Source organism: Myotis daubentonii, chromosome 7 (genome assembly GCF_963259705.1).
Source record: "Myotis daubentonii chromosome 7, mMyoDau2.1, whole genome shotgun sequence".
Taxonomy (NCBI): Eukaryota; Metazoa; Chordata; class Mammalia; order Chiroptera; family Vespertilionidae; genus Myotis; species Myotis daubentonii.
The window spans coordinates 51,896,691-51,923,789 of record NC_081846.1 but is presented as its reverse complement, the minus strand read 5'-3'; the positions used below and the strand labels follow the sequence as shown (position 1 = coordinate 51,923,789).

The 27,099-nt window shown below is 37.5% G+C and overlaps 1 protein-coding gene across 1 annotated transcript in view; it reads right to left on the bottom strand.

Annotated features, from left to right (window-relative positions):
- Window positions 1-25,516, bottom strand: part of SLC38A11 (solute carrier family 38 member 11) — a 54,215-nt gene extending 28,699 nt beyond the window's left edge. The window contains exons 1-7 of the mRNA XM_059702498.1: window positions 25,358-25,516; window positions 24,728-24,845; window positions 22,922-22,996; window positions 16,323-16,457; window positions 15,388-15,453; window positions 11,420-11,526; window positions 8,801-8,880 (exon numbers count right to left, since the gene is read on the bottom strand). Coding sequence (XP_059558481.1) covers window positions 8,801-8,880; window positions 11,420-11,526; window positions 15,388-15,453; window positions 16,323-16,457; window positions 22,922-22,996; window positions 24,728-24,845; window positions 25,358-25,396 — 620 coding nt within the window. The 5' untranslated portion in view covers window positions 25,397-25,516. The remainder of the gene's footprint in view (window positions 1-8,800; window positions 8,881-11,419; window positions 11,527-15,387; window positions 15,454-16,322; window positions 16,458-22,921; window positions 22,997-24,727; window positions 24,846-25,357) is intronic.
- Between the last annotated feature and the right edge of the window lie 1,583 nt (window positions 25,517-27,099).

The following is a 27,099-nucleotide window of genomic DNA, read 5'->3' as shown; positions in this document are numbered from 1 at the left end:
AAGTTGAATCAACTAAAATCAGAAAAAAACATAGATTCATTCACTTATTCAACTGATCAACAGTTCTTTGCTGAATTCTAACTGTTAAGCCCTATGCTGAGTTAGGGATTCGGTGTGAAGTAAAACAAATGTGATCTCTGTTCTCACGGAGTTCACAATATGGTGAGAAATACATAAAATACACAACAAAACATACAAAAGATGAATAAAGATAATTTTACAAATAGCATTATTATTGTATTCCTATGTGTAAGTCCCTTCTCACGTCCTATGGTAAAATTCCAAATTTAACCAACTAAAATATTCAAGTTCAGAACCTACTCCCATCTACCACACTCTCAGATAATCCCATTTCAGAAAAAAAATAGAGGGTGCTGCACATGGACATGCAAATTCCCTTTACTGGTCTTCAGAATGAAACCATATTTACCCTCCATACTCTTACTGTTTCAACAGGAAGAAGTATCCAACTCCTCTCCAAGGATTACTCTATATCGTAAATTCCAACTTTTCAAGATCTCCTGGCTTGATCTATAACAAGTTCAATATCTTCTATGGTAAAAAAGATATTCTTTAGAGTTCTTACTCCCTCAAACCACTGTTTTGTCATGTCATTTGCATTTACTTATGCTCTTCACACACAAATAAGAAGGAGGAGGGAGAGGATCTGCAAAATGTACTTTCTTATCATTTTGCTTTCATCTTAATTCTCTCTCATCTGGCTTCTACCCATATTATTTGATTGAATCTCTGGAAGGTTACCGGTAACTTCCTGTCACCTGCAGTAGAAACCTGTGGTTTGCATCAGGCAGTGTCTGCTCCTGGCATCATTGCCTTGCTTTCCTTTGGGATCGTCCTCCCCCCACTCTGAGTCCATGTGATTTAGTTTGGTTGACCTTATCCTCAGCATGGAGGGTAATCAAGTAATCTAAACATGAGCAACTCAAAGAGGCCGTGATGATAGGGCTTGTGAGTGTCACAGGTCCTCAGTAGAGCCAATCAGAACTGACACTGGAAGTAGAGTTGGAGATAATTTATAAAACAAAGCTCTTTCTTTTTATATGGACTTGAACTTGAATGGATGTAGGCTGAGACTGCTGCTGCCATCTTGTTACAATAAAGAGAAAGCCTGTCAGAAACTAGAGACATAACAGGAAGTGAAGCAAGAGATTAAAAAAAAGAGATAAATTATGCCTGATTTCATTGACTGAGCTCCTAAATTCCACCAAATCTCATAACAGAACTACCCTTGAACTTTACAGTACTGTGAGCAATAAATTCCCTTTTCTTCATTCAGTTAGGGTCTGTGGTTGTTGTCACTGGCAACAGAAAGAACAATAATGTATACATTATCAAAACATTCTGTTTAGGAGGAACCAAGATGGCGGCATAGGTTAACGCCAGAGTTTGCTGCTTTGAACAACTACTTCAAAAGTGAAACTAAAACACGGAACGGACATCACCCAGAACCACAGGAACGCTGGCTGAGTGGAAGTCCTACAACTAGGAGGAAAGAGAAACGCATACGGACACTCAGAGGAGGCGCAGTGCTGAAGTCAAATTCTGAGGTGCGGAGTGCGCGGAGCGGGCTGGCGGCGGAGGGCGAGGTTGTTGTTTTCAATCGGGAGGGAGTCGCAGACTCTGAGCTCCAGATATAGGCGAGTCTTTAGGGACCCAGGCTCAAACGGGAGAAGCGGACTGTCTGGCTTCGGTCAGAGCGAGTGCAGCTTTCTCTCCGAGCCTTGCAGCGGGTGCTGGGACTCAGAGAGGCAGAGCCCCTGGGGACAGGACTGAGAGCCGCCATAACTGCTCTCTCCGGCCCACCCTGTTGATCCTGTTTGACCCGCCCCGCCGAAGCCCTGCACAGAGGCATTTACCGGATAGCCTCAGGCAAAGGCTAGATTAGCACCTCCCTAGAGGACAGAAGTTCTCTCACTGCTGACACAGCTGATTCTCATAGCCACTTGGCCTGGAGGTCAAACCCTCCCTGGAATTAGCTACAACAATCAAGATTTATCTATAAGACTGCGAACAAAGACCACTAGGGGGTGCACCAAAGAAGCATAACAAAATGCGGAGACAAAGAAACAGGACAAAATTGTCAATGGAAGAAATAGAGTTCAGAACCACACTTTTAAGGTCTCTCAAGAACTGTTTAGAAGCTGCCGATAGACTTAATGAGATCTACACGAAAACTAATAAGACCCTCGATCTTATATTGGGGAACCAACTAGAAATTAAGCACACACGGTCTGAAATAACGAATATTAAACAGACGCCCGACAGCAGACCAGAGGAGCGCAAGAATCAAGTCAATGATTTGAATTGCGAGGAAGCAAAAAACATCCAACGGGAAAAGCAAAATGAAAAAAGAATCCAAAAATGCGAGGATAGTGTAAGGAGCCTCTGGGACAGCTTCAAGCGTACCAACATCAGAATTATAGGGGTGCCGGAAGATGAGAGAGAGCAAGATATTGAAAACCTATTTGAAGAAATAATGACAGAAAACTTCCCCCACCTGGTGAAAGAAATGGACTTACAGGTCCAAGAAGCGCGGAGAACCCCAAACAAAAGGAATCCAAAGAGGACCACACCAAGACACATCATCATTAAAATGCCAAGAGCAAAAGATAAAGAGAGAATCTTAAAAACAGCAAGAGAAAGTAACTCAGTTACCTACAAGGGAATACCCATACGACTGTCAGCTGATTTCTCAACAGAAACTTTGCAGGCCAGAAGGGAGTGGCAAGAAATATTCAAAGTGATGAATACCAAGAACCTACAACCAAGATTACTTTATCCAGCAAAGCTATCATTCAGAATTGAAGGTCAGATAAAGAGCTTCACAGATAAGGAAAAGCTAAAGGAGTTCATCACCACCAAACCAGGATTATATGAAATGCTGAAAGGTATCCTTTAAGAAGAGGAAGAGGAAGAAAAAGGTAAAGATACAAATTATGAACAACAAATATGCATCTATCAACAAGTGAATCTAAGAATCAAGTGAATAAATAATCTGATGAACAGAATGAACTGTTGATTATAATAGAATCAGGGACATAGAAAGGGAATGGACTGACTATTCTTGGGGGGGAAAGGGGTGTGGGAGATGCGGGAAGAGACTGGACAAAAATTGTGCACCTATGGATGAGGACAGTGGGTGGGGAGTGAGGGCGGAGGGTGGGGCGGGAACTGGGAGGAGGGGAGTTATGGGGGGGAAAAAAAAGGAACAAATGTAATAATCTGAACAATAAAGATTTAATTAAAAAAAAACATTCTGTTTAACAAAACGAATTATTCCATTTTTTCAAATATGCACTGTTCCTCTATCTTAACACATTTTTTTCTGATCCTTTCTTTAATTCCCTTTATTCCTTCTTATGTATAGGATTATATTGTAGAATTTCAGGATTAGAATGGATAAGGGGTAGAGGAACTAATATGTGTTGAGGTCCTTGGGGAAGGCACATTTTATGAGTATAAATTCCTGGGGAAAGTGTAGCTGCATTTTTGGAATTATATTTGGAACACCAATCACACACACAATTGTTTAAAATGCTGTAAAAGAGATGCCACATGAAGAGAAAATAGCTGTAAATATGGACTGCATACTATCATTTCTATTTTAAATATAAAGAATTGAATATTAACAAAGCACAGAATGAAGGTTTTCATAGCAATGATGTCTCTGATCCTAGTTTAAAAAATAATGGGAGGACTGTGCTATTGCATTTTCATACTAGCACACTTTCTAGAAAGCAATTAAATTGCTCTGCTGCCTCAGTTCTTCGAAAACAAAAGGTTTGAAAATACAATAAACTGACCATTATTTCCAAAAAGAACTGAAAGTCACTGGACTGTGAGCTATTTGACATCATATCAAAAAGCAGAACTTATGGCCCTCTGAGTTATGAAAAAGGAAATTGAACTGTGTTTTATTTTTAAAACACAACCACTAAAAAGGCGTTTCCATAGTAACAAGGTCAATACCAGTAGCCATTACAGACCTTCCTCCTTTCTGATAGTGGGTTTAAAAATCTTTCAAATACCAATTTAAAAACCCTACGAAAAAATATAGTTTTTCTGATCATTCATCTGAACCAAGAATGAGGAAAAACACACATTGGAGTACTGAATTTCTCATGTTTTATGGATTATGAGCATTTGTGGCTGTCATATTTTCAGAAGGAAGCCTGCCTGGCTAGCTGCTATGTCAACCCCTGAACATGGGATTTGATTAGCCTGATTGTAAAACTGGACAAATAGAAGTTGTTTGCAGTAGTATTCAAACAGAAATAAAAGGCGGCACAGTATTAGGAAACACACTTCTTTAACATCTAAATATTGAAAGAGTGAAGTAAATAAGCACTGTTATTAGGAAAATTCAAAGGCTCAGATAAAATAAGACATCACCACTAGAGGAAGCTTAGAAAGATGCAGGCCTCATTGTGGTTACGACAGAAATAAATAGCTCTGTGGCCATAAAATCAATTCATTAAGCCCAACCAGGAAGTGTCTTCTCCTTTCTCTTCCTTTGTATTGAGATATGCTGCCTTTATGATGATCATTTGTGATATATTTTACTGCTCTTTGTATTCAAAATAGTATCTCACATAACATTTTGTATATAAAAGATACTAAGAAAAAAGTAAGTGGAAAATGAATCCTGAAAAATAATGACAGAAGAGTAACTAAAATAACATCAAATCTCCCGTCTATTTTTAGAAATGATGCATCAGTTAAAAGTGTACTCATAATTTTAATCTCTTTAAACCAAGGAGCTCTAGATCCTTGTTCACAGATTCATAACTGTTAAATAATGAACCCAATCGCCTGGTCACTGCGCAGATCCCTCAGAATCTCTGCAGGTAGGGATCTGACACCAGTATTTTGAAAAGCCACTCAGCTCAGGTCATTCTAATGAGAAGCCAGAGTTGAAAAATCATTGCTTTAAATGGTTTTCCTGAAGGTCAATTAATGAATAATTTATTTTTCTCTAACTTTTAAGTACTTGTTTTTCCCCCTCAATATTGTATCATAGTGCTATACCAAATCTATAAGACCTTTTATTATAACCTACTGATTTATTCTGTAGAATCACTTTTCATAATAAAAACTTCAATTAAAATAGTTGTCTTATACAATTGAAAAATTAAGCCAAAAATTATTAATTGAATTCTGTGTTCAATATATTTCTTTGCTCTTTGTTGCTGTGAAAATCAGAACTGAATACAGACCAACATAATAGATGCTAAGTAAATATCAGTAGAATTTAATATATGCTTTTGGGTTTTTATGCTTTCCTTTCCTGGGCCTGTACTGCCTTTTACACCCTTATCTACCTGGAAAAGTTCAGATTCATCCTTCAAAACATGCAGATCATGTTTCTCTTCCTCCAGGAAGCCCTCCCTGATTCAGACAGACTATTAAGCACTCTCTTCTGTGGCACTGCCATTACCCCTCGTTTATGCTTCTATTTTGCACTCCTACTATACTGTCATTTATTTTTCTTTTTAAAAATATGTCCCTTCTCTATAACTAATTGTGAACAACTTGCAGCAGGTGCTGACTTATGCCTCTCTGCTCTTTTTCTCTCAGGGCACACACACCAAAATAGCCAGAAATAACAGGCATTCTGAGTTTACTATATGAAAGAATAAGTGGCCACATTGAAGTGAACCAGGTGCATTTCAAAACCTCTATTGTAATGGACTGAACTGTCTCCCCCAACAATGTTCAAGTGCTAACCTCCAGTGAGATGGTGTCTGGAGAGGGGGACTTTGGGAGATAATTAGGTTTAGATGAGGTCATGAGGGCTGGGCACTCTTGATGGGATCAGTGCTCTTATAAGAGGAGACACCAGAGAGCTTGCTTTCTGCCACATGAAGACACAGCAAGAAGACCAGGAAGAGATTTCTCACCAGAATCCGACCACACTGGCAGACTCCAGACTATCCTATCTAATAAAAGAGAAACATGGTAATTGGCGTACGACCGCTACCCTTCCCATTGGCTAATCAGGGCGATATGCAAATTAACTGCCAGCCAAGATGGCAGCCGGCAGCCAGGCAGCTTGAAACTAACATGAGGCTTGCTTGCTTCAGTGATGGAGGACTCCAACGTTCCCTGCCTGCCGCTGCAGGCCTCTGAGCTGCAACTCTAAGCAACTATGTAACAAATATAGAAGCTAAACAAAACCCCAGAAACCTGCTTTAGTCTGCCCAGCTTCAGCCAGCAGTATTGCAACATTGTAAGCAAAGGCCAGAAACCTACTTTCAGCAGGGTAGGCCTAAGAGCTGGAGCCAAGCCTCAAAGCTAAAGCTGGCCCAGAATAAAAAAAAAGAAAGAAAAAAGAAAAGAAAAAAAGGAGCGGTTGGGAACTTCAGTCACCCCCAGCCTGAAAACAGCCCTCAGCCCCTCACCCAGACTGGCCAGGCACCCCAGTGGGGACACCCACTCTGAAGGGTGTGTGACCAGCTGCAAACAACCATCATCCCCTCACCCAGGCTGGCCAGGCACCCCAGTGGGGACCCCCACCCTGAAGGATGTGTGACCAGCTGCAAACAGCCATCATCCCCTCACCCAGGCTGGCCAGGCACCCCAGTGGGGACCCCCACCCTGATCCAGGACACCCTTCAGGGCAAACCAGTCAGTACCCACCCATGCACCAGGCCTCTATCCTATATAGTAAAAGGGTAATATGCCTCCCAGCACCAGGATCAGTGGAGCCGAGAGGCCTCCCAGCACTGGGATCAGCGTGACAGGGGGCAGTGCCCAAACCCCCTGATCGCCCTGCGGCTCTGTGTGTGACAGGGTGTGGCGCCCCAACCCCCTGATCGGCCCTGCTCTGTGTGTGACAGGGTGCGGCACCCCAACCCCCCCCCCCCCACGGGCCTTGCTCTGTGTGTGACGGGGTAGAGCCATAACCTCCCCATTGGCCCTGCCCTGAGTGTGACAGTGGCGGCGCCCCAACCCCCTGATCGGCCCTGCTCTGTGGATGATAGAGGGTGGTGCCCCAACTCCCCAATCGGCCCTGCTCTGAGCCCGACCAGGGGCTGCACCTAGGGATTGGGCCTGCCCTCTGCCACCCGGGAGCAGGCCTAAGCCAGCAGGTCATTATCTCCTAAGGGGTCCCAGACTGCGAGAGGGCACAGGCCAGGCTGAGGGACCCCCCTCCCCCCTGAGTGCACAAATTTTTGTGCACCAGGCCTCTAGTCCTATATAATAAAAGGCTAATATGAAAATTGACCAAACAGTGGAATGACTGGTCGCTATGATGCCCACTGATCACGAGGAGGCAGATGCTCAATGCAGGAGCTGCCTCTGATGGTCAGTGTGTTCCCACAGGGGGAGCACTGCTCATCCATAAGCCCTGAGCTGGGCTCATGACTGGTGAGCACAGCGGCAGTGGCAGGAGCCTCTCCCACCTCTGCAGCATCCGCCCAGTGCTCCCGGACTGGTAGAGGGTGCTGGCAGGGCTGAGGGACCTCCTCCACCCCCTGGAGTACATGAATTTTGTGCATAGGGCCTCTAGTGAGAAAATAAATGTCTGTTGTTTAAGCCACCCACCTATAGTATTTTGTTCCAGCAACCCAAGCTGACTAATACAATTATGAGCTGGGACTAAGTTGTTTGAAGAGAACATTATAAACATCATAGATAATTACACATTTCCCTTTTATTTAAGTCTTTACAAATTTAAGTGTTTGTTTTTACAAAGGAAAGGCCATATCAAATGCAGTTATACTAGATAATTCATATTTTCTTCCCAATAAATTTGAGGCATCATTTTTGGTATTTACCTGACAGCATCGAGTAATAAATGAAGTGATTTTTGCATAAGAACAGTTAATCAATAGAAAAAAAGTAAGCTACCTTGGGGACCACATTATTAATTGTAGCTATTCACCAGGCTTTCTTTTTTTCCCTCTCTCACAGGTCACATTCTTTGAAGATCCAGCCTGTCATTATGTCTTAAATTAATTTCATTTTGTCTTATTTGGGATAGTGAAAATATTTAAGGTCTCATGGAAACTCCATAATGTTTTATTTATTCAACAAATACTTATTGTGCATTATGGGAATCTAATTTTACATTTAAAGCCAATTTAGTTAGTTTCATTCCAGCATTCTCTTGGGACTATGGATATGAACTACTCAGTCCTTATCTGGTGAATCTATTCTACAACCAAATAATAAAACTGTGCCGTTTAGATCAGCAGTACCAACACTTTGAATTTCATGGGTGAGTAAATAAAATTTGGGAAACTGACACCAAGTTTCCAACATTTATTGGGCCAACTATTAACATTAAAAACAAATACCACTATCATCTCTCACTATTAGTTCACAAATGACAAAGCATTTTAACATAACATAACATAAAGAATATAATCTTAGTAGAGAGTAAAGGGTGGCTTTCACTGTGACTACATTTTGTTTAGTGACTAAAAGCATCCACAATATTCTTTATTCCTCTCATTTCAACCTAGATTGACGAAATTTGTTAAGAACAAGTCTATCTCTGAGGTATATATAGAAATTTCTATCATCTACCACTTTTCCTCCTGAGTGCTCTATCTAGATCCTATTTCTCACCATTCTCATCAGCCATGCAGAGTCCAAGTTAAACATGCATGCCTACCTACATGTAATTATTTCTCTCATTTTTGCAAATAATAAAGAAAGAAAAATGATGCTTCTGGTACCACTATTACTTTACATTTCAGAATTTATGCCAAATAAATATCTATGTGAAGGTCATAAATCAAAGACCAATCAATATAGCAACAAAACTTACATGTGTGGACTCAATGAAATTACCCTGGCCATTGCAATCCCAAGAATCACAGTTGTTAAAACTGTGGAAATAAGGGAGATCTGTAAAAGAAAATGTAAAGATACCATTAGTTGTTTCATAGAGCAGTGTGTGTGCCATGTTAATACTTAAAGATGCAATACCCAACTATTTAGTTAGGGGTACTGACCTCTTTTCCCCTAGATTGTCAAATAAAAAAATGACAACAGCCAACACAACAATAGCCATATGATGTGAATGCATCAATATGCCTATTTCTTTTGTCATATCAGAAAAAAATATATAAGATTTTTTTGGTGTGCCACAGAATTTTAGTAATTAGGTTATGTGTGCCATGAGATTAAAAAAGTTGAAAATCGCTGGTATAGGAATTATTTTATTGAAAGTAATAGGTGTTTCTCTTTTTACTTGAGTAAATATATGCCCAGTTTCAAATACAATAATTTAATGGTTTATTCTTATAGATTGGGTTGATAATTTCAAGTACATAACTTTTTATCAGATCATAGTCTGTTTTTTTCCCACTTAAGTAGGAGAGCAAGTATCACATATGACTGTTGTAATCTTGCAAGATGGCTTTACATGATTTTAGTGGCTTCCTGTGTAGAATACAAAATTGATGATTTTCTTTTATGAAAGTGAAAGTATGTTTATTTTTCTTCAGGCCCTATTTTAGTGTTGACTTATGCTTTTTTACTATCTATAGTTGCTCCTTCTGCTTGTCTTTATCTTACCCTCACCCTTCCAACCCAGCAATCCCCTCCCACATTTTTGGGGTGCCTTTGATGTTTCCTTTTTGTTCTCTAGTTTTAGTTGTTTGCCTTTGTGATCTTGCCATTTGGTTTGTATTTCTAAGTCTTCATTGCTTCTTCCTTTCTCTTTGGTCACTATTTCAACTGGTTAAAATATAAACTGATCTGTGTATGTATATGTTCTACACACTCATTACATTAGATCTCTATTTAATCTCTTAGTTTTTATGGATAAACACATTTTAGACTTCCTTCTCTGGTAAGATAAATATAAGACAAACTTTATTTCATTTCATTTAATGGTTGTTAACCTTGTTTTCTGTGTTGTTAGTTTTTAACTAGAAGGAAAGTTCTGTTATGAGCCCTCTGATCTACTGAAGAACAGAAATATTAAGTAACATTCCCAAGGTCACACAGCAAGAAAGTGGCAAAAGAGAAACTCAAATGCAAGTATCCTGACTCCAGATCATGGCTTCTAACTACCCTGATTTACTCATTAGGAAATTTATTTAGATTTTTCAATATGACACTTTGAAGGGGCATTTAGGGGAAGATGTTCAGGTAATAATAAGATAGAGTATTAGCAGCCTTCTGTTCATGAATTCCTTGTCATCTGCTCTGTAAAGGCAGCATTTATGTTTACATTGAACATGTGAATGGAAAATAGTTCAGCCATTTCAGATATTTTACCATAAAAAGCCCACTTTGATATACCCTTGTTTATCTCCAGATGACTGTTAGGGAAGGCAGGCAGAATAGTCAGAATACTCAGGTATCATTTCCATTCTCAACTCTACCTGAAAAGAGGGACTTCTTAACTGTGGACACACATCAAATATCACAGTAAAAAGTAAAATTCAATCAGCTGTTGGATTTTTCAAAACAGAATACAAAAATATATGTATAATTCTTTTTAAAAATGTTCCATTGCGATGCTTGGTATAGATACAGCATCAATATTTTGGGTAAAATACAAACATCCTTGAAAGTAAGGAAATAAAATATAACCAGATAAAGGCTACTCTATGTTGATGGGCATATGCAGAAAATTGAATAATTATGTGATTGGTCTCATTAGAAAGAAATAAGCATTTGTCTTTAGCAATACAAATCATAAATATTGACTAAATTCTCAACAATTAATCAATCAACACATTGACATGCAATGAATGAAAAAATAGGCACAAGTGACATTATAATTTATAAACAAAATTTTAAGCCAATAAAGTGATTCATCCCTATTTCTAAATTGTTTACTTTTAAATTAACTTACTGTCTATAAAAACAATAAAGCGTTTTTGGAAATTAAACTTGGTTTAAGTATAGCTCTTTGTATTTTCTAAATGTAAAGGGTGGCTGCCTGACATCAGTTAGAGTATCTACCTCACAAAGGAAAAGGGGCCTGACCAGTGTGGCTCAGGGGTTTAATGTCAACCTATGAACCATGAGGTCACGGTTTGATTCCCAGTTGGGGCACATGGCTTGGTTGCAGGCTTGATCCCCATTGGGGGGCGTGCAGGAGGCAGCCAAACAATGATTATTTCTCATCATTGATGTTCCTATCTCTCTCTCCCTTTCCCTTCCTCTCTGAAATCAATAAAAATATATTATAAAAAAGAAAGAAAAGGGAAAGGCATATTTAGTTCACACTCATCAACTATTTAACCTCCCATTCCCAAAAGTAAGCTAAAGATTCAACCATAGTTTACTCTAGCACATTTATAATTAAACTAAAAGAAACTGAAGATAAATACTGTAAATAAGAACTTAGACATACAGAGAGCAGTTGGACAGAATTAATGCAAATTAGGAAGTATATTTCTGTGCTAACTTAAAATGTAAATATTACCTTTCCAAGCTTTGCTATGTCTCGGTACAAGGACAAAGGCAGAGTAAAGACAATCGTGGAAAGCACAATAATGAAGTGGCGACCAATAAACAAGTTTTCAGGATCAACTAAAACACAAATTTTATAAAGTGTTTATAGGTCTGCATAACATACCAGTGACACAGTAAATATTGAATTATCAAATGACTTTAATATTAAATAATATCTAAAAGAGAAAGTTTTGAGAGTAAATATGCTTCATAAAACCATGTAAAACTAGAAATAATACATGAAAATATAAATACAAAATAACTTAAGGATAAACCTATAGTCAAATAATGTTAAAATATTTTACATTTAAATATTTTTATATCCTACTAGTCAGTTTCCTTGTTTCTACCTTTTTTTGTCTCCTTAGAGTACAGTGTAATCTTAACCTGGAAACTACAGACATCTTTTCCAAAATCAAAAAAAATTATGTCACTCCTTGTCCAAAGCCCTCTAATGGCCAAACTGTTCATTCAGAAAATAAGTTACACAGGGACAAGGCATATTCTGAGGCTTTTTGGTTTTTAATCCTCAAAGATATATATTTACTGATTTTTTTAGTGAGAGAGAGAGACAGACAGAGACATTGATGTGAGAAACATTGATCAGTTGCCTTCCGTATATACCTAGACCAGGGATTGAACCCAAAATCTAGGTATGTGCCCTGACCAGGGATCGAACCCCGGGACAATGCTCCAACCAACTGACCAACCCAGCCAGAGCTATTCTGAAGCTTTAAAAAATATTTTTCTGTATTTCAAAGAAACTTGAACAGTAAAACTTTAACAAAATTTTAGAAATAAATATTTAGATAAAAATATTCACTATATACTTTTTCCTTTTGTTGAGAAAGAAGTATTTTCCTTGAAAGAAAACAGAGAGAAGCAACCTGAATAGAGAAGTAAGTCAGAGGGAAACTGCTGAAACCTAGTATACAGTGTCTGAGCAGCGGTTCTCAACCTGTGGGTCGCGACCCCTTTGGGGGTTGAACGACCCTTTCACAGGGGCCGCCTAAGACCATCGGAAAACACATATATAATTACATATTGTTTTGTGATTAATCACTATGCTTTAATTATGTTCAATTTGTAACAATGAAAATACATCCTGCATATCAGATATTTACATTTCGATTCATAACAGTAGCAAAAGTACAGTTATGAAGTAGCAACGAAAATAATTTTATGGTTGGGGGTCACCACAACATGAGGAACTGTATCAAAGGGTCATGGCATTAGGAAAGTTGAGAACCACTGCTCGAGAGAGAGAGAGAGAGAGAGAGAGAGAGAGAGAGATTGAGAGAGAGGATGTGTGTGTGTGTGTCTATCATCAAATACTCCAGAAATTGTAAACATAAATTAAAACATACTTACAAGGATTTATATATATTTTAAAGCTGTGCTAATCACAGTGCTGTATTTGCTTCAGGAGCTCTACATCTATTCCAATGAAGACACCACTGTTTTAATTTTTTAACTCATATTGAATTCCTTCAGAGATCATGTAGTTATATTTTTTAACTATCCTTAGTGGTACCAAGTCTTTGTGTGCTTAATTCTGTGAAGTTTAAAGTCTGCAGAAGCCAAATCTGTCAAATAAGTGTGTGTAATTTTAAAAAAATAAACAAGAAGCTATTAGTCTGAAAAGTGGGACTAAATTTCTAATATGGCTAGTTAACTAAAAGAAAGTTCCAAGATAGAAATTTCAAAATGGCATAAATTTCATACACACACACACACACACACACACACACACATGAATAGAAAAATTAATCATGAGTATTTAACTCAGCCATAGCTAACAATCATCATAAAGTTGTGAATTAAAACAATAAAAGTTTAAGTCTCCAAAACCCTGAATGTAAATATTTAGATATTTCTGGTGAACATAATTTGAATTAAATTATTTGTATATCTGTTTCTATTTACCCCTTCAAACTGCTCCCCCTATGATATATTTAGTAGAAAATATATTTTCTTTACTGGGAAAATTCTAAGGCCTAGAAAAACACTAAAATAGACTGCTATGAACAGCCTGGAGGAGCTTAGTAACAGGATCGCTATACATGTAAAGGACATTTTTCACTAATGATCCAATGATGGGATCTATTACCTCTACTGATCTTTTAACAAAAATGAACCCAAATACACATTCTACATGTTTTAACAATAGTAGGGAGTACTGAACATTGTAATATTTCAAAAATTTCAAAATCAAAGACATACTACTTCTTACAGCAACATTTCTCATTAATTTGACTTGTATCATGATCCAAGAATTTAATTATTTGGAAAAGGTATAAGCAATTGCCCACTTGTTAGTCTAAGAGACATTGGTGATCTATTTCAGGAGAAAAAAATACTAAGGGTTTTATCTACTTCTAAAAATACTTTGGCATCATATTAATCTTTATAAAATAATCATACATTACAAAACAACATTCAATGATGTAAAGAAACTGTGACAAGAATAAAAGTGTGTTCTTTGCTATGTAGCCTATGTTTTAAAAGTAATTTTTAATGTTTTATAAAATTAATAACCAGGAATGGGTTACAAAGGGAACTTTAGCCTTGTCTATGATGTTTTATTTATTTTTAAAATATATTTTTATTGATTTCAGAGAGGAACTGAGAGGGAGAGAGAGATAGAAACATCAATGATGAGAGAGAATCATTGATTGGCTGCCTCCTGCATGCCCCCTACTGGAGATCAAGCCCGCAACCTAGGCATGTGCCCTTGACTAGAATCGAACCCAGGACCCTTCAGTTTGCAGGCTGACACTCCATCTACTGAGCCAAACCGGTGAGGGCTGGGTTTTGTTTTGTATGTCTTTTAGAATGAGTGTCTCAAGTACTAAGAGGACAGGCACTATGGCATCAATCTCAGCTACAATAACAACTATAGAGTTAGGTCACAATAAAATGGGGTTTATGTGGCTTGGATGAGAAGCTCTTCAAAGCACAAAGACTCTGAATTATGCAAATAGCCATATAGAATGAAAGGTTGAACGGGGAGGGGGCTGTGTCACATGGCAAAAAAGCCCACTTGAGAATATTCATAGCTGCTTTTCATAATCACCCCAAATTGGAAACAACCCAAATGTCCCTCAATTATGTGACAAACTGTTATTCATTCATACAATGGAATACTCCCCAGCATTTTTTTTTTAAGAGCAAACTACTATATACCAAAAGTCATGGCTGAAATTCAAATGCACTATGCTAAGTGAAAGAAGCTAGTCTCAAAAGGCTACATACTATATGATGCCATTGGTTTGGCCTTCTGGGAAAAACAAAACTAGACAGAGAAATCAGATTTCAGTGGCTGCCAGGGGCTAGAGATGAGGGAGGGTTTGACTAAGCATAGAAATAAAGAAAATTTGGATATTATGGAATTGTTCTGTATTTACATTGTGGCTATTGCTATATGACTACATGCATTTGTCAAAACTAACAAGACTATCCAATAAAAAGGGTTAATTTTACTATATTAAGTTACATATTAATAGAAGTCATGGGGGAAAAGATCACTTGCTTATCTAAGAAATGATGTAGTAAAAATAGTACATGAGAAAATATTACTAACAGATGGTGATTTGTAGCATAAGATATTTCAAATATACAGTATTCTAAATATAGTAATAATATTTATTATCATAATATTTACTATAATTATAATACATATTACTGTTAATTCTTACTATTATGCTAGGTATAGTTTAATAGTGATAATATTTCTGAGTACAGCAATAATAGTAATAACATTTTTAAATAGCTAAATAAGAATTACACTGTATGTAAAGGTAGATTAATACTTTAGGATCAGAATGGATCATAAATACTGCCAGATATTTGAGGTCATCCAGCTCTTGAACTTGCAAATATTTAACTTATAAGCTATTATGAACCACATTAACTATATGTAATAAATATATTACTTACCTCCTGGGATTCTTTGGAAAACTTTGCTCAAAGTGTCTCCAGTTATTATGTTGTAACTTATCATGGCTAAATACATAATTAAAATAATATAGTCACCAACAATTTTCATATTGAATATTTTGAAAATAATCAGTTACTACTTCACAAGTATTGGTATAATCCTACTACTTTCAAATATCAATTTTGATTACCAACATGTACAACTTAAAAATAACTAGACAATAGATTTTTGGGAGATTATCAATTTGTATTAAAAATATTTTCACTTAAGCATTTTTAAATAATGGTGAGTCATTTAAAATGTGACTTACTTGTAATTAAAATTCAGTTTCCAAATCATTTTTTAGGAACACATGTATTGCTCAAAGTGAGTATTGATAACAGAAAATTGTAAAGGCTCCAAATATCTCCTCATTTAAAAAGTAAGACTTTTAAGAAATATGTTCTTAGTCTTTGGTGGAGACTTAAGAAACTAATGGTTTAAATAATAGCTTCTCTATTACTATTACAATTTGGCCATTGTTGAATGTTAACATTTTACTTAAGAAGTGCTAGGTGACATTTTCACCATTATGGTACACGGCTTCTATAAATCCTTAGGTTTTCAAATTGTATTTCAGCCTTAGAAGAAATCTATTGTTCCTCTCACTCACTTTTAATCCCAGATCATTCTATTTTTTCACCAAACTAGGGAAGCACAAGCACTAACCTAATGAAAATTACTCTCATTTTTTGTCAATGAAATACTCAGAAAACCAACCAAAAGGACCAGGAAATAAGTAGAAATGGCTAAAGAAGTAAATGCTTAATTTGGAATATATTTCAATGACTGGTACTCTTTAATGACTAAGCAATGACTATTAAAACTATTTTACTCAGAAATAGAAGTATGTTTACGCAAATAAGTAGAATATGTATCTTCACATTCATCTTACCTATAAAAGGATACAAAAACTGTAGAACAGAGAGGAGGAGATACCCTGGAAAGCCAAAGGTTTTATTGACCAAAGACTGATAAGTGTCTGTTCCAGAGAGAGTCCCTCCTTTTATCAACAAAACAAGGGAAAAGTCTGTGGCAAAAATAACAAACAAATGTCAGATTATATTTAATACAAAGGTTTTTCATGTTTTTGACTTAAATAAAAAGAGATTTTTTAAAAAGTTTAATTTCATGCTACAGTAAATTAGCATAGCAAGCCTTACTTTCTTTTCATTACATATTACTTTTCATGAAATGGTACTGTTTCCCGTTATGTATTTTTCAATCAAGATACCAGTATACTTAACACATCTATGCAATGAACTGGACAGAAGAAGGTGCGGAGACTAGAGTCAAGCATTAGTTTTTCATTTTACTTCCTAATTAACCAATGCAAAGACTATTATGATGTGGCTCAATCATCTATGCAATAGAATGTAGGTAATCAAATATTTCATAGGCATTCAACATCTAAAGACTGAGATGAAAAATGCTGTGAGCATACATAAAAATAGATTTTGAGACTCAGACCATTTGTTTTATAATAAAGTACAACTAGTAATTCTATTTTATAGTTATTATGGTTGAGAGCACTCTAAGAATTTTTGAAATTTATAATTTAAAGATTTAAGTTTCAATTTTAGAGTTGAATATTATATAAATAAAAGTTATTTTTTTCCCCATTTTACTCAATGATCCTAGTGAATGCCATTTAACCTAGTGAACAACAATGCAATGTATTGGGTACATAGCTATGCACAGGGTGTGATTATTGCTCTTTTCTCTTACTCATGTTTCCACCCACAGGTGATTTTTTTTTTTTTTGTCCTTTAAGTAACTTGAAAATGCATTAAAAGACAAAGATGAAAATGCCAATAATTGTAGTATGATTTCCACCCTGAGTCTCTCCCACATCATTGAAACTTCTTTCAAGTTCTTCAATAACTCCAAATTGATAAATCCAATTGCCACACCCTAAATCTTAATCTCATTTGTTCTTTCAGTAACATTTTTTTCCTGTTTACCATTTCCCTCTTTTTTGATCATCCTCTTTGGCCTTTGTGACTTCACTTTCTCTTGAGTTCCCTACCTTTTTGGTCATTTATACTCAGTTTTTCACCAGTTTTCTTTTATTCAGAATTCTTAGACTTTTTTTCTCACTCTTCAAGATGTCCTGCTGTGATTCTATTCATGTCCATGGTTTCAATTTCCCATAGATATTAGTAACCCCCAAATTTGTATCTCTAGCCCAAAACTCCAGATTTCTATACCTAGCTGCCTAATAAACACTTTACATCGGAGATCTCATAGACATCTCAGTTTTAAAATATCCAAATTCTAATTTATATATTTGTTTTCGAACCTGCTTCTTCATCCATATTTCTCCAATCCCTGAATAGTATCAACAGAAATTTGAGAATCACCTAGATTTCTCTTTATCCATCATCTTTTGTATTCCTTTGGTCACCAAGTTTATTACTGCATCATAAATTATTCAACTGTATATCCTCATTTCTAATACTTAACCTGCTTTATTTTAGCCTGGAATATGACAAAGGCTTAGGATTACTGCAATAAAGGATTACTGCAATAACCTTCAAATAGTTTTCTCATTCACCAATCTCTCCCCCTACCAAAACATTTTTTATATCTGCTAAGATGTTCTTAATATTCCCCCTCAGGTGGGTCTTAACCAAATGATAAATCTGATCATGTCTTTTGCTGAAAATACTCCAGGGGATCCTTTAAAGACTTTGAATAAAAATCAACTTCTTTTTATGAGGCAGAAAAAATTTATGTATTAACTATGTGACCTTGGGTGAAGGACTTGACTTTTCTGAATTATTACTATACTAGAGGCCCGGTGCATGAAATTTGTGCACTGGGGGGTGGAGGGGTAAGTCCCTCAGCCTGGCCTGCAACCTCTCCAATCCAGGACCCCTCGGACATCCCTCTCACAATCTGGGACCACTGGCTCCTAACCGCTCATCTGCCTGCCTGCCTGATCACCCTTAACCACCTCTGCCTGCCAGCCTGATCATGCCTAACCATTCTCCCCTGCTGGTCTGATCACCCCTAACCACTATGCCTGCCTGCCTGATCACCCCTAACTGCCTCTGCCTTGGCCCCGCCACTGTGGCTTTTGTCTGGAAGGATGTCCAGAAGACGTCCAATCTACCCAGTCCAATTAGAATATTACCCTTTTATTAATATAGATTACAACCACAAAAATGCTAGCGAATACACAATATTTCCACAGCCCTTTTTCTAAATGCTTTACATGTATTAACTTATTTAATATTTACAACAATCCTAGGTAGTTGCCATTATTAGCCCCATTTAATAAGTGAGAAAAGTGAGGCACAGAAGGTTAAGTAAATTGCCAAACTCCACAGAGTTAGCAATGGAGCAGTCAGGATTCAGGTCCTGGTAGTTTGGCCCCAGCATCCATGTACATAATCAAACCCTCAACTCTGTTGCATGTAACTGTAGACCTTGAGCAAGGTATTTTAATCCATTAAAGTTTCAATTTCCTCCTCCATAAAAGCAGAACATGAATAACTACTTCTTGGAGTCAGAAGGATTAAGTATAATGGTGGCTTCATGCTCAGCATCTGGCCAGTCCTCAGGAAATGGTAATGATGAGAGCTACTCATGAGAGCTTTCATAAACACCTCTGCAAACTCTCTACCAGCATCTTTTTCTACTTACAAACATCAGCCCTAAACTTCAACTGGACTGAATATTTACACAGTCCCTTTGGTATTTCCACATGTCCATCGGCATAGAGTAACCTTCCATTTTCTTTGCTCACTCATATATTTTCATAAACATTAGTGGAGATATCTCCTACTCCCCAAAATATGCCTGCTTCTTTGAGGCTGTGTTGAATGCCAATGTCCCGATCATCATGCACATATTTTTATTATGGTATTTCTAATGAAGTGCTGTAACTATGTATTTTTGTCTGCCTGAGACACTACATAGTCAGCTGCATACAGGCAGGGATAATGCTTTTCATTGCTAAATGGCAGCAGTGTCAGTAAATATTGAAATCAATCAATGACCAATATATAGCAGGGTTCAAATTTAATTTGATAATGACCTAATAAATTATATTTTAAAATATTCTGCAAGCACAAAGGTCATAGCAACTAATTCTAATTCCTTTGTTTAAAACTAGGAAAAGCTTCACGGAAGAGTTGAGTAGTGCCTTAAAATTTGAACAGGATTTTACCAGGTAGAGAGAAAAAAAAAAGAATGTCAAGCAGGGGGACTATCCACGGGAAGGCAGCGTGAAAGCATATTCTCTATGTGAGGAATGATATATCCAGAATAGCTAAAACATAAGGTCCACACATGACAGTGTGAAAGAGAGGTGAGAGTAGTTGGAGATGAGACTGAACATTCACACTGTGACTACACTATGAAGGAATTTGAATGCAATACTTGTTTGTTCCTGTTGTCATTATGGAATCTTGGAATGCTTTGATTGGGGGAGTAACAGTTATCAGGTCAAGGTTTTATAACGTTAACTTAAAGCAACATGGAGGACTGATCAGAAAGAGGACAGATGCTAAAGGCAGTAAAACAACAACTTACTGGCCAAAGAAGATAATCAATGAAAACCTGAGTAACAGAGAGGAAGTAACCAATTTCACAGGTGTTTTAAATTTTGGTGAAGAACTGTATGCTTGGAATGAGAATGTTGAGTTTCATAAAAGTTCAAGCGGTATTGCTTAAAGTTAACAATTTGGTAAGAATTTAATCAATAATAAATATAAATGATTTCATCTGCTTGTAAAATACAAGCTATAAATATATTATCTTAAACCTTTTAGGAATCTCAAATATCAATCACTATAACATTTTGATCTCAATTTAAATACATTATATGCAAATTTTAGTTAATCCATGAATGAGTCTATGTTATTCAACTTGAAAATTTTCTTTTAAATAATTCTGTATGCTTGGACAATAAAAATTATTTTACTCTAATCAACAAATAACAAAATCTTAGGGGAATTAAAAATAAAACTGTTGTAAATAGTTATAATTCTTTTATTGTTTCTCAACATTTCACAAACATGCAAACAGAACTTTGAAAAACTACCTGTTGAATTGGCCATATTTCATTAAAGGCCTTAAAAAGACAAAAAGATAATACTAGAGACAAATTATTGTGTAATTACAGTGTCAATTTAAAGAAAAATTTAAAGAAAAGTGTAATATTATACCTTACTTATAAATTTTGCTTTTAAAAGTCTAATTAAAAACAAAATTAATCATAATCTCTAAAAAATTTTGCTTTTGTGTGGGTATCCTTTATTTATCAAAATAATATAAGGATTTTTATCACATAGCTAAATTAATGAGTCAACTAATATATGACTTTGCAAAGGACTGCTCACAATGACTGCTATAGGTTTATATATAGCATCAGTTGAGAAAGTTATTCACAGCATGATTTATTTGTATATAATACTAGAGGCCCAGTGCACAAAATTTGTGCATGGGGGGGGCAGCGTCCCTCAGCCTAGCCTGCACCCTCTCCAATCTGGGACCCCTTGAGGGATGTCCGACTGCCTGTTTAGGCCCGATCCCTCTGGGACAGTCGGACATCCCTCTCACAATCCAGGACTGCTGGCTCCCAACTGCTCACCTGCCTGACAACCTGATCATCCCCTAACCACTCCCTGCCAGCCTGGTTGCCCCTAACTGCCCTCCCCTGCAGGCCTGGCTCCCCCAATTGCCCTCCCCTGCAGGGCTGGTTCCCCCAAACTGTCCTCCCCTGCAGGCCTGATCTCCCCCAACTGCCCTCCCTTTCAGGCCTGGTCCCTTCCAACTGCCCTCCCCTGCTGGCCATCTTATGTCCACATGGGGGCAGCCATCTTGTGTGTTGGAGTGATGGTCAATTTGCATATTACTCTTTTATTAGATAGGACGATTTAGTGTTAGTAAACTGTTCCTTCTCCTTAAGTATTGAGTTCTTAGGTGATCTATATATTTTAATTTATTTAATGTGTGTAAATATTTACAGTGCACTTAAATAGACCATGGTTATTATGCCTAGGTGAAATTTAACTATTTGTCAGTGCTGATTGACTGGGAAGCAGGAAATTAGAAATGATAAGGGTAAGTCCTTAAATGAGGTATTTTTTTATTGTGTGATAAATGCTTGTATGAATAGGTTGCAATTTTAAACACCAGCAATTCTGAATGTTATGGATCCCATTACTAAGTTACAAATTAAGCTACAAATTAAGAACTATCTAGGCTAAAAGCAGCTCAGGTTTTGGGTGGTGAGGAGTCGGCAGGAGGAAGGAGGCCAGTGCCTTCGCAGCCCTGACCGTGGTGTCGACTTCATGCTTTACTCTCTCTTTTTCAGCCTGAGAAAATGAGCAGTTACAGGCTGGGCTTGGGAGCCTGAGAGTTTATGGTAGATAATATCTGGGTAGGGTCTCCGGAGCAGAGCTGAGATAGAGATTCTTGGGCAACTGAGGGAGTGCTCCCAGGAGAAGGTGAGTGAGAGGACACGGCAAGGGAAAGGGCTAAGCAAGGATGAGGTCCCAGGTGGAGACCAGCTATGCTCTGGAGCTCCAAGTGCACCACACATCGGTTCCTTCCTGGAGGCAAGTTCCTATATCATCAGTCAGTCACTGGCTGGAGGCTGTGGGGACATGGCAGCTGAAGGTCATAACCTCATCAAGGAAGGCGGTGCCACTGAGGCTCAGGTCACCACTCTGGAGAAGGGAACACTGAGGTGTTTTGCATTATCTGGTAAAAAAGGATCAGGGTGGCTACACATAGCGGCCACCATAGCAGCTACCACAGCTGATGGTTTCTGTGATTGCTGCCTCTTTCACAGTGATCCTAAGGAAGAGGAAAGACCCTGTATTTGTCATGATGTGAGCTGATGGTATGACAAGGCAGAGAGGAGGACAACAGGAAGAGGAGCTGATTACAAGTGTATAGTCTGCACTTAGAGGGGGGAGTGGCAAAACGTGGGTGTGAATGAACATGGTTCGTGAAAAGGGGGAAGCAGAAGAGAAGGAGTGAAAAGCACCCAGTTGCTGCACTTAAAGACAGGGGCTGGTGGGGAGCCTGAGCAGGCATGGGGAAGGTGGGAGTACCAGGGCTTTCAGTTCCACCTGCACAGACGTAGCTGGAAAAGGCCACTCACTCTTGTGCACCTGCCCATGGTCACAGTGGGAAAGGAGGTCCTGATGAGGACACTTTCAGCGCGTGGCTGACTTGGGTTTAATCAGCCTTTAAAATGACTTTCCCACCTATCACTTTCTGCATAAAGTGAAAGGCACATGAAAAGGATTTAGGCTTGGTAATATATAATGCTCTTCTAATCTGTTCAGAGGATTAGCAAGAAAAGTAAATCTCCTCAGACATAATGTTTAAATTCTTTAGGATTCTTTGATCCAGTAAAATCAATTACTGTACAGTATGTGTGTGTGTGTGTGTGTGTGTGTGTGTGTTTGTGTGTAAAATAGTCCTTGTGCAATTTAAGTTGCAGGAACTAGCAATTATACAGTATTTTACCTGTAATATATGAAACCCAGAATAAAAGCAATATTCCCAGAGGAAAGCCAGCTTGCTTCATTGAATATGGCAATCCTGAAAAAAACACAAAATGCCCCACCCATCATATTAATAAAACATATAGAAATACAGAAGGTTTCTCCAATTCCTGTATATAATAGGCTAAGTAAACTGACATAGTTATAGGACATAATTATAAACAATGCATATGACTACTAAATTTAAACAATATATTAATACTTATTTCAGAATAAAATGTTTTAAATTAAGGACACATCAAGAGAGCAAGTTTATAAGGTGATGAAATAAGAATAAGAAAGAAGCAAAGAAAAATAGATGTCAGTTCACACAAATAATGTTCACCTCAGAATGAAGGAATCATGTGATCTAGAATATGGAGAGTAAAGACCCAAAGCTTTCTTACCTGGGCAAACAGAGAGGATAAAAAGAGCATAGAAGGGTGATGGGATTTAAGGAGTCAAAATGGGCAACCATGTAAGAAAAGGAGAGAAAAATGAGAAGGCCAAAATATTTTAATAAAGCTGAAGGGGGCAATACGAAATATTTTCTTATGAATTGCTTGGGAAATGAACAATAAAGTATTTAAAGTAAAATATATTCAAAATATGCCCACCCAGAAATTTTACTTTCTGAAATATTTTTCTTTTAAAAAGTCTGCTGAACAGATTAAGAGGCATTTTAAATGTTGCTGACATGGATCAGCATAAAATGTTCACATCAGGAATTAAGTCTGGAATTCTGCCAAGTAGAGCTGCCCACTCATCTGTGGTACATGGAAGCAAAATTTCAAATAAGTCTTTAACTCTGTGTCACTACTCTGCTTCAGCTTTCTCCACTTGATGTACCATTTGAAAAGGAAATTATCTATATATTGGGACACTATAGATAAAATTAAAACATTAAATTATGAAGGGTAACTATTCAATGATGACTGTGATTAAAATGTCAAAACTTTACAGGAAAAAAGAATATTCTCAATGAGTAGTCCAGGGTTTAATTTTGTCCCTACTTTTTCTTAAATTGGATATTTTCAAATAACAAAAAGAATTGCAAGTATGAAAAAAATAACTACCTTTATTAATATAATGCCATGAACTTAATTTTGTCATAACTTTCCCCTTGCTTCAAATTGAGAAAATACGAGCTGATCATTTCTTTCCATTATGATTTGGCTCCTTTGTTTAAAAAGTCATAAGCACTTTTGTTTAACCAATTTCTATTTATTTAGTAAATGATATTTAACATTGATATAAATTCATAAGTTTGTGCTTTAAATTTAACACTATGTAGATGGGTAAGGAAATGTTGTCTGGATTTAATTTTTCACAAGATTGTTATGTTTTCACATTAAATTTTTGTACCTCCAATATTTCCAAATATTGATGTCTTACACCTCAAGAAGGTCATAGAAAGGTGATTCAAGTAATGATGGGCACTTCAGGAAGAGCGAAAAAGTAAATTAGGTCACATTATCAATAACCAGGCAGCCTATCAAAAACTTTCAGCATCTCTCATATGATGCTCCCCCTACCCTAACTCATGTGGAGGATGCTCTCAAACTTAGAAAGAGTGTGGATCACCACCCAACCTTCAGGGAAAAGGGAACTTATGTAATGCCCATTGTTACACTGGAAAAAAAATGGAAGACTTTTATGAAAGAAAATTACCAACTTATCATTTAAGACCTTTACTTTAAAAATTCAATAAACACCAGCAACACAATAAGAGTCTTAAATTTGGCCTTTTCACTTAAAATTAAAAAGACAACAACAAAGCAACACTTACCTATTATACCAGATCCTATAATAGAGTTGACAACATTAAAAACAGCAGCAGACTGACGGCAAGTTTTCCCTTTGTGCTTATGTTCAGAAACGAGGGTTTCTTTGTCAGCTAGATCTCTCTATTTAAACATATAAAATGGCCAATAATTATAAAATTAAACAAACATTTACTAGTTCAAAAGACAGAAACATGTCAGACAAATACGCAATGTAGGAGACTAACGATATCAGTAATGATGATAACATCAATCATGATGAGGAAATAATGAAGATAATTATAAATAGTAATAATAATGGCTAGTAGCTCAACAGAGCTTTGTAAATAAACTCCATCCTAAAATGTCCTGATTACAGCTTCACCAAGTTCAAGGACTGCTACATGGGACCCCATAAAGGATCTGTTAGGGAGCCAATGATGTGATTTTATGAAACTAAAGGGGTTACATTAAAAGTGCCTGGGAAGAAAAAAAAAGAAAGAAAACAAACAAGTCAAATCAAGGCAAAACTTTTTCTCCTGGAGAACTTCCCGCGGTGCTCACGCCGGACCCAGTGCCGTAAGCTGACCTCCGTTGCAGGTGAATGAATCTTGCGGGGACTTCGCTTCAGAACCTGCCCCAGCCTCCAGCGTTACCTGTGGCGGGATGATGGGCTGCTGCCCCTGGTAGCCCATGGCAGCAGCGGGTCCTTAGCAGGTGGAAGGTGAGTGGTCCTGGGTGCCCCACTTCAGCGGCACCTGCCTCCTCCGAGACCTCTCGCATCCGGGGTCCGCGGCGGGAAACCTCCGCCAGGCCCGCGGTTCCTCTGGCCCCACCCCCGCCCCTCCCGCCGCCGCTGGCGGCAGCCCGCAGCTCACTCGGCTGGCTCAGCCCCGGGTGATTTCCCTGAGGGACTTGTGCATTTAAAAGCACCTTCCTCCTGCAGAGAAGCCAGCAGATGTTTCTGATCTGGGCAGCCCTCTTTCCTCCCTCTCCCACCCCAGCTCCAGCTGCAAAGTATAGTTGGTTCTGCCCCCGGTGCCTGTCCAGCGTGTACAGTTACGACGGCCTCATTTTAGTCCACCCCCAAGTTAGCAGCTCCTTAGCTGGACTGAAGCACAGGTAAGCACGCAGTAGCACCCTCACCCTCAGTATCTTTTCCATTACCTCCTCCTCCCCATACCACTTCAATGGCAAAGGTGACGGATGAAAACGCAGGCTTTTTCATTTAAGTGGAAAACAAACAACTTTCCTAGAGTTTTAGTGAACTCGATTACTGACCATGCTTTGGTTAAATATCTCCTGTGACTTTTCAGGAAAGGAGACTTGAAGAGGGGAAAGGAAGATGGATTGGTAGCATTCAAGGAGTGAACTTTAAAGGGGGTGGTTTGTAAGGTGATGGGAAAAGGAAGACACCTGAGCTAGAAAAAAAGTCTTAAAAATGTCCATTTATTCACCCTTTTATGTTACAGATGAGGAAAAGGCCCAGCAAATATTCAATCACACAGAGGATACATAGAGAGCAGTTTCAGGGACAGTAAGAGTGGTAATGTAATATGAGTACTTATCAAAGAATTAAGGAGGTTCTTGTTCCTAGACATTTATTTATAATTATGAAGCATTTTAAAAACATGGAAAATCTAAGAGAATCCTAAAGCATCCTATACTCTCTGCCATCAAATTAACAATCACTAACACCTCATCATATTTTTTTCAAATTGCAAAAATAAACATTTAATGTCACAATAGAAACCCCACTTATTCTGCTTCACTCCTAGAGGCATCCAATTCGGGAAATTGGTGTGTATCTTTTCTACCCATGCTTTATATTTTAATTCATTCATTTGAAGCCATAAGTGATACATAACATTGAGTTTGTTCAGCTTTTTACTTGTTTTGGTTGGAGTGGAGCATTCCAGCTTCTGGTCCCAGCTTTTTGTATACTGGACCAGAAATTGCAAGTTCATTACACATATTTCAACAATTTATCTTAAAGTTTTTTTTTTATAATTTCAAAAGTATTATTTGTTTAATATAATTTCAAAAGTACTATAGTGTTAATGACAAAACATGAAGAAGAAAGAATTGGATACATAGAATCACTGGCAATTCACCCATGCAGAGGTAAACATAGTTAATGTTTTAGAAGCCTATAGTTTACTCAGATATTACAGTGTTTGAGGTAGAGGATAAATGCATATACATGCACAGAAAGCAGTTTTATTAAATCTGTCTTTGCCCCAGGTAAAGGCCATGGGAGCCAGACTTTCAGGAATGTAGAAAGCCTTAATCTGAACTTTTTATCAGATGGTATAATTATGTAGGTAGCATATTATGCTCAAATAGGATTATCACTTTTCTTCATTATTTGGTTACAGTGAAGGCTATGTGACTTCTA